Source organism: Coloeus monedula, assembly GCF_965178545.1.
Source record: "Coloeus monedula genome assembly, chromosome: 3".
Taxonomy (NCBI): domain Eukaryota; kingdom Metazoa; phylum Chordata; class Aves; order Passeriformes; family Corvidae; genus Coloeus; species Coloeus monedula.
In genome coordinates, this window is record NC_138783.1 from 85,888,847 (window position 1) to 85,906,415 (window position 17,569).

General features: G+C 39.1%; 1 protein-coding gene across 1 annotated transcript in view; it reads right to left on the reverse strand.

The window, feature by feature from the left end:
- Positions 1–17,569, reverse strand: part of LOC309571620 (cohesin subunit SA-2-like) — a 60,679-nt gene that overhangs the window by 18,729 nt on the left and 24,381 nt on the right. The window contains exons 12-19 of the mRNA XM_082279288.1: positions 15,728–15,826; positions 13,598–13,677; positions 5,677–5,784; positions 3,644–3,752; positions 2,685–2,802; positions 1,698–1,801; positions 1,168–1,260; positions 993–1,082 (exon numbers count right to left, since the gene is read on the reverse strand). Of these exons, the coding sequence (XP_082135414.1) occupies positions 993–1,082; positions 1,168–1,260; positions 1,698–1,801; positions 2,685–2,802; positions 3,644–3,752; positions 5,677–5,784; positions 13,598–13,677; positions 15,728–15,826 (801 nt within the window). The remainder of the gene's footprint in view (positions 1–992; positions 1,083–1,167; positions 1,261–1,697; positions 1,802–2,684; positions 2,803–3,643; positions 3,753–5,676; positions 5,785–13,597; positions 13,678–15,727; positions 15,827–17,569) is intronic.

Here is a 17,569-nt window from a genome sequence, read left to right on the forward strand (position 1 = left end):
GCAGGTGATAAAAGGGGTATTATAGGTAAATTGTACAAAAATCCTCTTATGCTTTAAATCATTTTACTAGGCCCATATATCCTTATAGGTCATATAAACAAGATGAAACAAAAACCAGTCTGAGGAGGAGAGGGGTAGGATTAGAGGACACAACTTTTTTTTTCTGTGTTTGTAGCTTTTTCATTATTATGTCTCTGGATCTTCCTAAAGAATGAAGCAACTGCTTTAAGTTCTACTTTAGCAATACATGTTTAGCACTACACAGGGAATGTAAGACGCCTTCCCAAAGGATAGGTGTGTCTCCAAACAATGGAAGCTGTTTCTCTCAGCAATGGAGAATGGAGAATGTTTTGGACCACATCAGCGACTGGGTCTTCGCTCTTATTGGGAGCGGTAACTTGTGCCATTCTGCTGACTCGCTCTCTTCCAGTTCAAGTTTTGGGCTGGAATTAACCTCAGAGTGTGTGTCTAACACTAGCTCCCTGTAAACATCCCTGCTTAAGAATACATTAAGCTATTTCGAGGATTTCATCTATCCATTTCTGACCATCCCTTTCCCATCAGCAGATATACTATCTCCATTCTTATCTTTCAGTTACTGTCATTCCCCAGCAGCTGGGAGTCAGCCTTCACGGAGAATGAAACCTTTTCTGTAGTAAACTCCTGGGAGACACCAACTTAGACACATGGTATAACCCACCCTCCCTCCAGCCAGGAATGAAAAAATCCAGGGCTGGGTCTACCAGACAAAACCACAAATCGTTACCCACCAAAGCCAGACACAGCATATCAGAACTGACAAGCACTAAGGCTTTTCTTTGCAGCTCCAAATCAAAAAGTAAAGCCTGAATAAGACCACTTTCCTTAAGGTATGAGACCGTTTCATTGTATTTCAACAATTTCCCACTTGTTCCAAATCCCATTAAACTCCCTACACTGTCACAAAAACTTAGTACATTCCACATGAACCAATTACCCCAATTTCTATTCACCTTCTCTAGATGTCCCGTACTGTAAACATCTAAATCATAATACTGAGGAATCTGCAGAAGATTTGCCACTTTTTGTGCATCTGTTGAATACTGCAGAGGAAAAACAGGATATGAGTACATTGCAGGAATTTTAATGAAATATTTAACATGCACTCACAGAGCAGCTGTTAGTTACCTTTGCCAAGAGCTGAGGAAGCACCATAATAAAGTGTTCAGTAATTTTGGTACAATCTTCCAATTGTATTTTCTTCTCTTTCACTGACAAAATCTGCAGATAAAGCATTTGGTTTCAATTATAAAATCTCTGAGATGAGTGGAATTTTACATGTAATCCAAGCTTAACTCCCATTGCATTGTCTCAAGCATATCAAGCTAAGATAGAGATACTTTTCAATGAAGAAAAGCAGATGCTTTTTTTTTGTTAACCTTAAATTAGATGCAATTTGCTGAACAGCTATATGTCATGGATAAAATGCTCATCATTTGTCAATAACATGCTTCAAGTGGCTCTTCTCTAATGCTCATCTCCTTCAACATCCACTTCTAATAAGACCTAGTGGTGAAAAGACACTGCAACATTTCAGAAAAAAAGCTATTTTATTTCCTAAGATACACCTGCAAACTAGGAACAAGCTATTCTGGCAAAGTACATAAGGCAAAGATAATGTGATGACAGGACAATAAATAAGACTAATATGCACTGACTTTTTTGGCTGCACCTCTGCCCACTGGAGGATGACCTTCAGCTGCTTCTCTGACTGTTGCGAGGATGATTTCGATGAGAGCACTTTCCTGGGCATCGCTCAGTGCTGGAAGAAAACCACCCTCAGCATCACACAAAAGAAAAGTGAAAATGCAGCAACAACTGATGTAAAGCCTACTCATTTACCTGAGCAACTGTGGAAGGACAGTAAAGAAAGGGAGAAGCAGTGTTGCTACATAAACAGCTGGAGAGTGTTTGACTTCGTTTGAAGAAAGTTATTTTCTACATTTACTGAGTACCATTAATCCCTTAATGGCTAAACTTCTTTGGGCAGTTGGGCTCACAAAAACACAGGCAGTTTTAATGAGGTCTCCTACTGACTAGTGTCTCATTTAGGATAAACCTTCTTCTTTGAGTAGCAAGTTCTAACTCACTGAGTCTACAAATTGATTTTAATCACACAACCAACTCCAGCTCTACTACAGCAACTATTCATAGAATCATATAATGGTTTGGGTTGGAAGGGACTTCAAAGATTTATTTCAGTTCACTTCAAAATAATTCTACCACAAAAAATCCTCTCGTGTTAGATGTCATTGAACTCAATACATTACTCATTTTCTTTTGAGGCAGGAATAAAAGCCTGACAATAACTACATTTCGACCTATTAAAACTCTTAGATTTTTAAGTTTTTGAGAAACAAAGAAAGTGAACACTACATAAGCATTACGGCTTAATTATACAAGTATTCTTGCAAAGTTTCTGAACTAACATTACAGAAATACAGAATACTGAATAAAACATGTATGTTGATATAAATATTACATTAGCAGTGCATTGAGTTGCATCTGTTTTGTGACACTTGGGGACCACAATTTGGGACCAAATGGTATTGCAATATAAAATTATCCTAAACTAGCTAAGGCAAGGTTCAAAAAATACTAAGGGGAGACTCATTCAGACAAAACTAAGTTCTTTGCTTACCCACCTTCTCCATCTTCTTCAGCATTTTTTAGTAGAAGAGTGGTCATGCACTCCCAATCTTTCAGGAATTTGCCTGCCCAATCCCACAAGCTGTCTATTAGGTATGCAACATGTTTGTGTAGCTAGGGATTAAAAACACAAGCTTATAGAAGCAAGCACATCACTAAAAGAAATACAGCTTTGTAAGTTCCTCTCCCTTTGTCCAATGATAAAGCTCTGCCATTCACACATATATTCACATGCAGTAGTCCAACATATTTAGTTCGAGGCCAATCAACATTTAAACACCATGTCTTCAATCTGATACAAAGCAGGAAAGTGGGGTAAAAAAGGATGAAAAACAGGCAAAAATTACTTTATTTTCTTTTTAATACAAATTTTAATTTAAATTTAATTTAAATAATCTCTGAAACTAGCTTCTGTATTGCTTTATATTGCTGTCTGGAACAGCAAAAAATCCAGTCACAGGACTAAAAACAAGTCTCCTATCCAGTTCTTTGCAGAAAGATTCAAAACTGCTGTGTCTGAGACACTTTGGCCAGAGAGAGGTCTGCACCACTGCAAAAGCTAAGCATGAACTGTTTATCAGCACTTCAGCTGATAAAACTCTCAATAAAACTACAGGTTTGGGTCAGAATGGAGTCATGGTACAGCAACCCACACCTGCCGGCAGAAAGACATGGACACATTCCAAAAAAACCTCACTTGGTGGCATTAGACTTTCAGCTTACTTCCAGAAACTGCCTCAGCACTGATTCTCTGCATTAGCACACTTGCAAATTAGTTTTAATACAACAGAACAGAAATGGATTCATTAAAAACTTAACCTAGAGAGTAAAAACATTTCAAACACCAAACATTTCAGAGCTCACCAACAGAAATTGCTTTCAAAAGAAAGAAAATAATTGATTTAACATGCAGCACTGGATTTAAGAGGCTTACTAGAGGGGCTATTCTCCTCACCTCACTCTCCAGGAAAAAGTGTATTAATCTTTTCAACTGGTCAGTACTCGCCCCAAACTTTCCTCCTCCTTTGGGCTGAACTTCTTTATCTCCCTCATGACTAAGCAGCCTGCCAACAGAAAAGGAAGTCACTCCAGTTCTGCCACATTCTCCTCATTTACCAATGAAACAGTAATTCTGTCAAGATCACAAGGACTGTATTTCTCTTAAGTGTCTACTTATTTACCCCAAATGTCATTCGACTTTTTCAGCAGATGAAAGGAAAAAAGATTAGATTGTGCTGCATTATGAGAGATATGCTGTCCCTGTGGATGCAGAGACTATTTCTGACAGTTTCACAGGTACCCTCCCAGCTTTCTGGGTAATGGATGCAGATTCCACAGAACTGACCACAGAAGGAGGCCAGCATTTGCTCATGCTTGAAAAGGGGCTTGCTCTAGGCCAAATTTAAACCTTAACACAACAGAGATATTACGACACAGCCACTGTTCACATCACAGTACATCTTGGAACTGCAGCTTCTTAAGGAAAGCACAGTATCTTGTAATTGTACGAGGAAATTAACGTCACAAATACAGTGGAAAAGCTGCTCTTCCTCTTCTGTCTGAAGTATGAAGCACAGTATGACATTTCCATTTCCCCCCTTATCCAGAATGACTGTGACTACTGCCCACAAAGAGTACTAATCCCAAGATAAATACAGGAAGGCCATCCCCGCAGACTAATATACTGCCCAAACAGCTTGGATTTAAGAGCTGGACTACACTACTAAATGTCAGCAAAAATGTCAGCTTGTGCATTCAGGAAGTGCTTCTGCTAGTATAATTTAGGTCAGCTAAGTAACCTAAGTTAAAACGTGCAGACATAGAGGAGATTTTGTGAAAACCAAGAAGAAGGGGCAGCAGGGCTGGAAAGCATAAGCATTTATACTAAAACTTATCAGTATGACTGGGGAAAGGAGGGTGTCACTAACATGTCTTTCACACGAGAATGAACATTCTATACTGGTAGAAGTGCTGGAGAGAAGCACTAGGCAAACAAGAACAAGGATGAGATTTACAGCATCAAGGTGTCCACAGTGCACTGGCAAGCTGGGTAGAAAAAGTAAAGTTATCAGGGCAATCACTTTGATAGCAAAAAGCAGCAGAGTTCTGAGAGGAAAAACATCTAATTTATGAGTGCATATTAGGACCAACACAAAACACTAAGTCTAGCAGATGTGATAGCAGACTCATCAAAACAGAAGCTTCTCTTCATTTGTCTTTCTGTTGGACTTGGCTCCACAAATTCCAGAATGCCAACATTTCAGTTAGACAGAAAAAGACAACTAGGAGGAGATTCTGTGTGTGTGGAAACACAATCATTACTTCTGAATCTTCCCCCACAAAATCCTTGCCTAAATATTTTTATTTTCATTCCTTTTTGTAAGTCAAGATTATTTCTTTCTCAGTAGAGAAAGAATATTTGTCTCTTCCCTTTTTAGCATGACAACTCCATTCAACTTCATGCAACCATTGTTATAAGAAGCCCATTTTTAAGAGTTACTCCTGGGGAAGATAAACCCTGTTGAACCTGACAGGAAACTGGGAGGGCTTTCTAATCTGCTGCATCTCCCATTATTTAAAGCCTTTACAATGTATAAGGCAACTTCCAAAGGGAGAAGAGGAGGCCGTTTTTGTGATTAATCACCAAACTATGAAAATCCAGCAGATACCAGGTGACAGATTAGCTTGTAAGAAGCAAAGCTATAGGACAAGAAAGTAGAATGAAAGAGAGCCTGTTCTCAACATAGCATGGCACTTGTGGATCAGTCAGTAGTTTCATACCCTCTGTGTTAGTCTTCCAACTTTTCTCATGCCTATTGTTTTCAGGCTGTGCAGGAAAAGATGCAATTACCTCCAGACAGCACTTCTCTTCTGATTCACCAGAAGAAACACACTTTCAGCAGAAAAAATAATGCTTAATGTCCCCCTTAAATAAACCCACCTTCATTCCAAAACAAATGAGAATATGCAAGAAGTAGGCAGGGATACCTTTTATAAAGGAATTCCCCAGCTGCTACTGCAAGCGGACGGTGTGTGGTATAAACAAACTGGTGCAACATTTCACAGTCCTCAGCTGATAATACATCCTCACAGTTCCTAGGCAAAAAATAACAACGGAAGTTAAAGACCAGGTTTATCTGCAAAGAACAGTATGAATGCTATGTCCAGCTTTCACTAGACTTGATTCTCCATAACCGTGCTACTTGTTTACACAGCTATGTGTAAATTTTTGTAGGGCATTTCTAAAAATGCTCTCAAACAAAATTGGCAGTGTTCTTTTACTCACTGTGTAGAGAAACAGTCTGTGCAAGCCATGGTAAATCAGGCCCACTGCATAGACATGAACATTAATTTAAAGTATAATTACAGTTGATTAGTGATCACGGTAAAAAGGGCAAGAGTAATAAAACAGGAAAATCATGCCTCTACTTCATGCTTAGATGTTCACCATAGAAGATAATAAACAATAAGAAACCTTCATTTTGTAGTACAAATTATTTTTAAGTTATTTATTCCAGTATTTTAAAACCCATATTCTATTACACTAGACTTGTACAGAGTCCCAAGTAAAAAGAAATCGAAACACATTCTTGATGGCACACCTATGGCTGGGACCTCTCTGCACAAGCACATTCAAAGTCATGGCTTTTTTCATTCAGCTACACATCTTGAGAATACCATATGCCAACCAGTAAACCTAGAACACTCTCTCTCTGAGGTAGAAATGGTATCCATATCAAACTTTTACAAAGAGAAACTGAAGCATCAAGGTTGAATAACCCAAAGAAGAGATACCAGAGCAGGGAAGTCCAAAGCAAGCATTAGTTTCCAAAACCTGCTTCTTGCTGCCACAACAATGTCACTGGACTAGGCTACTTCAGAGAATGAAATAGCAACATATGAGATCCTTACACTTACTACACCCAGGTGAGAGGAAAGGTTTTTTATTTATCACTGCATTCAATCCTTGAGGAGTAACATTTTAAAACCATCTACAGATGTGGTCCAATACCCTCTCTACAACTCAGGAGTCATGCTATTCTCTTGCTAAGAGTGAGGTCTAAAAAAAATCAGCAGTCCTTCTTATGCTTGCCCATTTGTCTCCAGCCCATCACATCCTTTAGCATCCTCACAAGTCAGAAAGCCCCAAAATATCCTCCAACCTGACTGAAAAAGAAGTGAGCTCACATTAGGTGAGAGTATCACTGGAGCATCCATTAAAAAGGTCTTTAAATGAGAGTGCTAATGGTATGTCTCCAAAAGTGATGACTCGGTCTCACAGGATAATGTAAAATAAAAGCTGCCTTACATACTTAAGGTAGGTTTTGGCAGACTGTTTAAACATGCAATTACCTTGAGCATACATTTGCAGTAATAGGCCATACAGGAAGTTGTCTGATAATACACATTAAGAAATCAGCATAAAGGAAAATATTTATGTCATTCATTCAACCATCTACAGAACTGGGAAAGTAGAGTAAAAATGTGTTTATTGATGTTAAACAGTAAAAAAATGAAAGAAGTAAAATGGTGCACTAGAGCATATGAATAAGCAGTGGTGTGTCCTGTAAAGCCATAAATGATCAAATTTATTAAACTTCTACAAGTTTGACAATTGAGAGTAGAACAAAGAATGACAGTAAAGAGCACTTACAGGAATAAAAAGACATGATATAACAACTATTAAAAGACTATGGGGAATTTACACAAATAAACTAGCAGTCTGACAAGGTTTCTTTCATTCTTTTTAATGTTTATCTATTATTCAGTTCTTTTAAAGCACTGGTTTCCATGAAGATGTCTTTGTCATTTTCTCTATATATATATTTTTTTTCCAAAACATTGTTTTTTTCAAAACCAAGTGGACAGCTTGGAATATAAGAAATTTCTACACAAACATACAGTGATCTAGATTGAACCACTACAGAATCACAGAGCGCTGAAGATGGTCAGCACCTCTGCAGATCATCTGATCCAACCCCCTGCTCACAAGAGGATCAGCTACAGCAGGTTGATGAAGGTTGTGTCCAATCTATGAAGTCAAAGACTCTACAACATCTCTGGCAATATGTTCCAGCACTGGATCACTCCCACAGTGAAAAACTTTTTTCCTTATGCTTAAATGGAATTTCCTGCATGAACACGCCGGTCAAGCATACACATTTTTTTATATTTAAATTTTTTCTTCTTTGTATTTCAGGTTTTCTCTCTTTAGCATATTTATAGAAATTATGAATACATTACCTAAATGTTTCTATTTTAAAACAGCTCCTTGACTAAACTGTTCAGATAGCTTGAAGGGCTCAGCAACATCTGTCTCTCTGGATAGAAATTAAGGACTCTTCCTTTCCAGTACTAATGAAACTGCCTTTCCATAGGTATTTTCTACCCTTAGGAAAAAAACTGGGGATCCTGGTGGACACCAAGTTGAACATGAGCCACCAATGCTGAAAAGAAGGTGAATGGTATCTCAGTCTGCATTAAGCGTTACCAGCAGGTTTGAGGAGTCGATCCTTCCTCTCTACACAGCACTGGTGAAGCCACACCTGGAGTGCTGGGTCCAGGGCTGGGCTCCCCAGGACAAGAGACATACTGGGGAGAGACCGAGAAACGGTCACAAAGATGATCTGGGGATCATCTCTCCTGGGACTGGAGCATCTCTCCTTTGAGGAAAGGTCAAGGGAGCTGGGATTGTTCAGCCTGGAAGAAAGAAGGTTCAGGGGGGTTTTAGCAAAGCTGGTGGAGGGAGTAAGAAGACAGAGACAGGCTCTGATCAGTGGTGCCCGGGACCAGAAGCAACAGGCACAAACTGAAACACAGGAGGCTCCTCCTGAACATCGGGAAACATGTTTTTCCTGTGAGGGTGAGAGAGGACTGGCACAGGCTGCTCAGGGAGGTTGTGGAGTCTCCACTGCTGGAGATACTCAAAAGCCATTTGGGTGCAGTCCTGGGCAACGTGCTCTATGTGGCCCTTCTTGAGTAGGGGTTGGACCAGACAACTCTTCTAACTTCAGCAATTCTGTGATTTCCAAAATCCCAACCTCCCTGGTTTTAACTGTCTTCTAGGAGCCTGGGAATTTGCCAGCTACATTAATCTAGTGCAGTGTTATTTCCTGCCTCCTCAAGACATACAAGGTCAGATGCAACAGCTCCAGCTGCAAATGAAGCACCCCCAAACAGCAGAGAAGCAAAGGAAGGGAGAAGAATCTATTTTCTTTGCAGCACAAGCTGACAGACACTCCTGACACCACTTGAGCACCTGATCTTTCAGGTTTTTTTCTTTCTTGAGTGGGAGGGAATACCTGTGTGTACTACCACTACTATTACTGTTCAACTACTACTCTCTGAGCCACAATGAGGTTTATATTCGTAACTCCCACTGAAATGAGTGCTCAGGCATTTTACCTACCTCTGCAAGCAGCAGCACTTGACTACACCTGCTACAACCAGCACTAACACTACCACAGAAAACGGGTGCCTTTCTTTCTTACATATATAAGCCAATCATCAACCACACAAAGAATAATTCAAATACAGCAATAACACTGCTGCAAATTCACAGCCCTCAGAATGCCAAGCAACAGATAAAGGTTAAGCCAGAAGTGCCTGCAAGTGTTTAGGTGCCTAAAAATAAACAGGCATGGTCTTCCACATACCAATCTCATGACATACCATTTTCTCTGCACTTCAGTGTGAACATGTCACAAAGAAGAAACTGGGACACTCTAGAGGGAGATCACAGACCCATTTTGTTCTGCATATGGCACCAGTTGAAAGATTTCATATCTTGCTTTTTGTTTCATTTTGTTGCAAGCAAGAGGTATGACTGCTGGAGTTGCTTGACTTGGTCTGTGCTCCTACTCATACCAAGGATATCCATCAAAATCACAAGAGTAAAATAAAAACACACCTGATGCACTTTACAGAGTATTATGCTAGTCTTTGTTTTTAGTGGCTGTGCACGGTAAGATCAGGTACACATTATAGTGATTGACAATCCAAGGTATAGCATCTCAGTCAAAAAAGAATCTGTTCACTTTGCATTTAAAATTAAGTCAAGTTAAACATCCAAATCTGTAGATGCATTGTACAAGCAGTATTTGTACACTGAGCACTATCAACCAAAAAAACATATGTTGAAAGTATTCTAATGTCTGCAATAAAAATTTTAAGTACAAAAATCATGTCCTACTAATCTGTTCTGTAATCTCCAGATTACAGCTCCCCAGCTCTCATTTGCAGGTATTTGAAGACACACTTTGGCGATCAGCAAAATGACGACATGGTTGCCACTACAATGTAACAATAGTCCTTTCCCATGCACCTACAACAGGATTAGCACATACACTGTGATTATGCTGTGGCAGACTGATATGGTTTGTGTTTAAAACTCAGTGTAATTTCCAGTTACATTTAAGTAATGTAAATCACAGTCATTTTCCCCTGTGCTATTTACATGTTCAAGCTAATTGTAGATTTGTGCCCTTACCCACACCACTTGTAACTTTGCCCCATGCATCTACTGCAGTTACCCAATTACTTTTGCTGCTCTTTTCCACAATCCCTCTACTCTTTTAGGTAGTTAAGCACACAAAAATTAACAGAATTGTCTAGCAGTAGGCACGGTAAACTAATTTGCCTCCTAAAAGGCAATGTTTTCAGTAAGATACCTTGGTCTCTCATTGTCACTCATGTTTTCTCCCTCTTTATTTCCTTCCTAGTTCTATTCCCTGTCAGATGCTTTGCAACATTGATGCTAACAATTATGCATAATTCAGTACCATTAATAATTTCTATTATGCTAAGCCTCATAGGCTCATTTCAGTTTCAGGATCGCATCATGCTGTGCAAAAATAGAAAACTACTAGCCCAAAGACTGGCATTCAATTGAGACAACATGCAACAAACAAGAAGGAAAAAAAATCTCAGCTCACAGAGATACACAAGAACAAAATACAAATACGGATTTGAAAAAAACTAAGTCTATGCATAGCAAGAGAATTCTGAATCAACACTGGGATTTTTTTTTAATAATGTAATACATATAAGTGAATTGAAAAGATCAGTGTTTTCACTGTCTCTCTAGCTATCGAGAGAGAATGTAAAGTCAGTGGATATTCCACAGGACTGGAATGCAGTCACGGTTAAGAGATGCTCAAACCTGTTACTAACATACATGGAGCACAGCTCTGCTGCCACTGTAAAACATCACAAAAACGGTCAATTAGCTGCTATACTCACCCAAAAGACAGCTCTGGAAGTCAGTAAAAGAAAGTTACTTACATAATATATTTTTCCCAAGAAAAACTATTGGAAGAAAAAAACCTACTCCTGGCCTTGCTTCTTGATGACTCACATCATGACACAACAAAATATTTATTCCAAGATTAGAGATATGTTCTGAAGGGCAGTACCTCACCAGTTAAGATTATATTATTTTTTTTAAATAATTAATGATTTCAGATCAAATATAGGGAATTCAGATAGAGATTCTTGCCAGTAGCTTTAAAAATAGAAACTTGACCTGAAAGGTCTTTCACATCTCACTAAAAATGCAAGTTGGGGCGCTTGAATTCAGTTGCCAAATTTGCAGATGACAAAAATTAGTCATTCAAAGAGAAGCCAAGACAGCATGACAAAAGTGGCAAAAAATTTTATTACACCAGTGCATACTAGTAGCCATGCCATTTATACAAGCTGTCATTTATTATTCTATTGTCCCCTTTAAGGCAGGGGAGTTGCTGTCCCCAACTCCATTTCATGCTTTACCGCACATATCAAGTAGCATCACTGCTCAATATTCAGACACTGCTTCTGAGCTATGAGACACACCTATTTGAGACACAACATCCCTGCAGGTCTTTGCTTCTGCAGTGCCAGCAGCAAGTCCTTTCTGCTACTATTGTAGGTACTAAGGCATCAGCTTTTCCCCTGCTAGAAAAGGATCTTGATGCAGGCTTTTATTAAGAAACATGTACATGCGACTGTCTATATTGTCTGCATTCTCTTCACACAGAGTTATAGACTGGTCAGCACTACTCTTATCAAAGAGAAGAGCTGTTGTTGAATTTGCTTATTGAGTCCCCAACTCACACTTTCACAACTCCAATAGTTAAGCCAAATCAGCAGGGCTAAGAGCAGCTGGGGGGGACAGCGGAAAAAAGCAGGATGGCTATGCAACAGATGAGCAAAAAGAAAGAAAATGTATTTGCTAGGCCTCTACACAGCCTAATTAAAAACAATTTTATAAAGTATTAATTTTACTTATGAAAATTACATTTTATGATGGAAAATACCATTCAGAAAACTTTGGAAGGCATTTCTTCACAGTGGAAACCATATTTAAGCAAAATTCTGAAAAAAATTGCTTCAGGGAAAAAGAAACATTGATCAAACTTTTATAGCTGCAGCTTGCATTAATGAGAACATGATCCCTTATAATAAAGCCAGAGATGATAAACAGCTGCAGTGCCAATATAGCTCTTGTTAATTCAGATACGGAACAAGTGCAGCCATAACGGGTGTATGGAATCTTTGTACTTCAACAATGGCGAGCTGCTCCTCCTAGCACAGGGACACGTTATCCAGGGACATGGCATTGTGCTTTGTTCCAACAGCTAGGCACCATGGGGAACCAAGGGATGTAGAAATGGACATTGTGAACACAGGAACAATATAACCCTGGCTACTACTAGTGAGACCCAAACAATGGCACTACCTTCCGAAGAGGGTGCAGTGTTCACAGCATCATATGCTGTTCTGATGTGCCTATTGAAGGAGGCCTGGAAAAATGCCATTCAAACCAGTGGAATGTGAAGTGAGATAGGAGACTAGAAAGCAGCACTTCAATATACAAACATACTTGGAATTTAATGTAAATATCTACAACACCGTATTAGTTGGACCACTAAAGTCTACATGCTCCTCTAGCAATGACCAATACTTCTGGTTTAAATAGAGAAGCAAATCCCACAAGGCTATTGGACAACGTGTCATGCTGTACATGGAAATAAGCATCTGTATCACCAAAATTCAACTTACACTCTCAGACAGAAGAGACACTGAGTCCTAACATCTCAACTGTATTACCAATGGAATGCAGTGAAGATTTTATTCCCATTTCGCTTTGAAGAAGAGGGACAGAAAATTTATTCTACACATATTTTGCAAATAAAGACATTTCTAAAATAAACATGCTGTTCAAGGATGCATCACAGTAATATTTATATACTTCTGTAATGCTAAGTCTAATTCTTCCCCACACTTCAAGCTTGCCATTATCCTACCAAATCTATGGCCAGCAAGTAAATTTCCAAAGAAAACAACTCTTCCATTGGTTTTCCACCTCAGCAAAACCAAAGTGTCAAACACTTGCTCATTTCTTGTCAGTCAGTCTGCTATGGGCTCAAAGGCTACCAGATTCTCTGCCCTGGAGCCAAGAATCCGAAAGTCCAAATTGTAGCAACAGCCCCAAAGATCAAGGCTTCCTACATCAGCTGCAGAGACAGGGAAGATGGCAGAGTTCTCCAAGCTCCTGGTCAAGGCCTGGCAATCCTGGGACAGAAGATGGGGTGGGGACCCCATCTTCAGTGGGAACTTCCCCCAAGGCAGTCAAATGCTCTTTTTGAGAAAAGCCAAAATTTAAAAAGGTGGAATTTCCTTTCACAGGGAAATGTAAGGATATAAAAATGTAGTTTTCAGATTGAATCTCAGCACAAGGGTTTTCTTAACATTGGCATTTCCAGCAGAAAGAAAATGCCATGTCTTGAGCAGCTTTACCTGTAACTCACATCCTGCCAGAAGCAACTGTTTCCCAACAAGTAACTGATTACAGGAAGATTCATCAGGATTGTACCTGGATCTTGTTGCCATTAAAACAATACAGTAAATTAAAAAAGAAATTATTTACTGTGACATAAGCATCAAGAGTTTCATGGCTTGAACTGCTACTTCATGGTCCTTGTCCAGAGGCATGGACACAATTCGATCCTAATGGATGTAAAATGACAATAAAAAGATGTAACATGGTTTATTCTCAATAAACATGTATTTTTGCTACAGCTAGATCATCTACACTAGTACAGCAGAGATTTATTTTTATTTCAGTAGCTATTTCCTAAGAGACATAAGGCAACTTGATTACTACCAAGTAGTTCCCCAGCCCCTGAAAATTAACAGCATGTTAATTTTTAACTGAATTAATCATGCAGTAATATGATATTTTTTATAGATGTAATGTATGCGTTCACAAGAAATCAACTACACACTACAAATTAAAAGTGACTGACAACTTGTTTCTAAGATGTTACTACTGGCACTTCAGTATGTTAAATGAAGGTAAGCCTCAAATTACAAGCATTATATAATCCATTTCTCCCATTAACAGTAAAGTGCCTGCACCTGCACATTATAGAAGTCAATGCCTTGCTGGAAAGACAGCTAGAGCTTAAGTCATAAAGATACCTCATGGCATAGCAGCAACATTGCTGACCTCCAGGATTCACAATATTGTAACTTAGTACACAGGCAAACAGCTCAGAAAACTGGAAAACTTCCCATCCCATGGAACCAAGAACTTGCACACCTCAGTGTGGCCTATATCTTTAAGATATATTACACCTTTAGACTTGCTTGATTTGGGACTAACAGTTTCCCCATTTAACATATGAATTCTAAATCTCTATATTCATTTTCCTTTGCACCTTCCTTTTTCTCACAATCCAGCTGGAAGGTATGTAAGTCCACAAATCCTGAGTTTGAACACTCAAGGGTAACAGAGGGAGCACGTGTAACTCCCATTTGCAGGAAATGGATTGATGGTTATATGATTACATTCCCCATCACTGAGAAAGCATGATTTAAATTTTTAAACTTGTATTTCTTGTGTGGCTGTTTGGATTTCTTTTGTTTAGAGGGAAAAGAGTTGTTTTTGGGTGGGGGGTTGGACTGGGGGATGGAGTTTGCAATAATCCATTTATACTGCGTCCTCCACACAGGGAGATCACAGTACAAACAGCGTAGAGCTATTTCGTCAGTCTTTATTGAACACCAACCCTGCATTTGGTTACACAGCTTACAGGAGACAGAAAGATAAGGGACTACCACATAATCATATAAAACAGAGGTCAGTCTTAGCCAAGTTTCATTCTGAATAATTTATTACTAAGATACCAATATTAATCTATTTCTTATTCTTGGAGGATATCTGATAGGCATTTTTTACTATTAGCAACTGCTTTGATATACAAGTAAGCCCTGCACCTTTTGCAAAAAGAACACTGATTGCCACCACATGCAGGCATTGATTTATCCTGACATTGAATCATGTTGTGATTCACAGGGACTGAGATATCAGCTGCATCATCTTGAGCTTTGTTATTCAAATACTGAGAAGGTGCAACCCTGCTAGGATAAGAGCAGTTGACAAAATCATTACCAAGGCCAGGGTTAAAAAAAGTAAAGGGCTTACTTCTTAAATGAGTCAGGATGTTGGAAAATGATAAAGGCAGAGTACAGGGTCAGTGAATCCACAAAACAAGCTCTCAAAACTACAGTGTATCACCTGATTTGTTCAGAAAGGAGATAAAGGATCCTTCTTCAAGACTCATACTGACATGGTAGATCGAGAGAGAGCCATTCCCACATCAGTGTGATACATGGACAGCCAGTCCACTACCTACAAGGTTAACCCGTTATCAGGGGCAGCAAAAAGGGGATCTTTAGCATATGAAATTCTTTGTCATCTGCCAAAGATCCTGTAAAAAAATATGGGCCAATCTGGATAAATGGCAGAGACAACTGACCACAGTGCATACTAACACCATTTTGCGTGAACTAAAGTGAAATGGAAAATTCCATAGAAACAGAGAGAAACATCTCAGCAAAACTCCTTCATCCACTCAGTCAACAAGGCTGTTTCTGCAGGAGTCTAAGTTCCTCTCAGTCAAGAGAGTGGGGAGATCAGCTCTGATCAAAACATCAGGTCCTGTGTATACATCCAACCTATACTTAAAAAAACAGCAAACAGTAATTTATTTACCTTGAATCTGTTAGTAAAGAGATCCATCCTGGAAACAAGTTCTTTTCTGCTATAAATTCCCTGCAGTCCCAGAAGACACTTCAACCGTACTTCAGCTTGCTGCAAGACAAAGAGAAATTGGCTAACAGTAAAACACACATATATATCCTTGTTTTTCACTATCAGCATTTATATCATGTAAATAAGAGCTCTTTGTGGGTTCCTACAGCAGGTTATTCAAATGTTGCCCCATCTTCTTGATTAGTGACATCAGTACCATTTTGTCTGTGTGTACACTCTCTCACACACACACACACACAGAGGAAGCCTGCAATGAGCCAAACTTAAAGGTAACATCAAAGTTTGTGTTAGGCTCCCTAAGAGTGAAAGAAACTCTCACAGACATCACAGTTAATAAAAGCAACAGAATGCAAAAGATACAGGGATTTGCTATTCATCTGTTAAAGATACAACGACAGGAGTATGGATGACCTACTTAGTACAACCAGCACTCTCCCATATATCAGACTTTGCTTGCTTCTTTTCAACAGTTGACTGGGACAATTGTTAAACACAGACAAGGAGTCCAAGAAATTCTGGATTTCTCTAGATTCCCAGAGGAAGAGGTACAACTCAGAAATGCAATGGTTTATCACTACGGATTCTTACAGAGTTAAGTGTCATGCTTTCTCCCTATTTCTATTTTACGCTAGACACAGTACTTTAAGTATTCTAGGAAAAGGGTTGCTTTGAATTCAGCCTAATTAGTTAATTTAGGCAAAATATATTTATCTGTACAGGGTGTTATTTCATACTATTAGTACTCCTGCTTCATAGATGCCTCAAGAAGAAGTCTTTTCCTTAGCCAGCTTTTCAGTTATCTCATGCATATTGCTACACCTTTCAAAGGACAAAGTTTTAAATCGCATTAGGAAAGTGATTTTGATGATCCAACATAGAAAAATCATGTGTTCTGTAAATTCATAATGCTAAGCTATCAGCAGAGACACTAAAATGATTTGCAGGCTTTGAATCTCTTCATATTTCTTTCTTAATTCCACTTGCTAACAATAGCAGTAAGAATAAACATGGAAATCCAAGAAAGGAGACCACCTACACATAGGATATCCATTGCTACAAGTTCCTGTTCACCTGCTTAGATGGAAAGCCAAGGATGATACCCAGTGGCAGGCTCTGACTGACAGTTTTGCTTAAGACAGCTTTTTGCTAGAAATATAAAATGAAAGATCAACAGGTAACAATATACGCTGCTCTCTAATCTGCGCATGACACACCAGCAGTATTTATTCTACATCGTAATTCAATTATGAAGTTTCTGAGGAAGAGACTGTTGCCCACATCTGCTGCTTCCTACAGCCACAAGGGCTGCACAGCACAGAACTCTCTCACAGACAGTCCCAGGGTGGCACCCATCACTGCACAGTGGCACAAATTCAGCTCAACCAATGTACTGCAAAACTGGCTTCAGCTGCCCTTGGTTCTTTTTCACAACACTCTGCTTGTGAACAGGGACTGAATTTGTGCTTGGGAAAAGGCACAATAGTGTGCACTGGTTTGCTGAATGGTCATTTAGCTCTTGGCATGTGCCTGGTAACATCATTTGTCAGTCAGGTGGAGTCAAGCATAGGCCTGCAGACATAAAGTGTAACACATTAAAGTATACTACATCTCTTCTGAGGTATCCTGTTCCTACCCAAAAGCTCTCAGTCACGACCCCATACATGGATGTTTCTTTACATGCTGAGAAAATTAGTAACCAGAAACAAATAACTACTTCTATGACTACTTCTGCTATTTTCCCGTTTTCATCTGGGTCAACACTCCCCACATTATGAGCTAGGG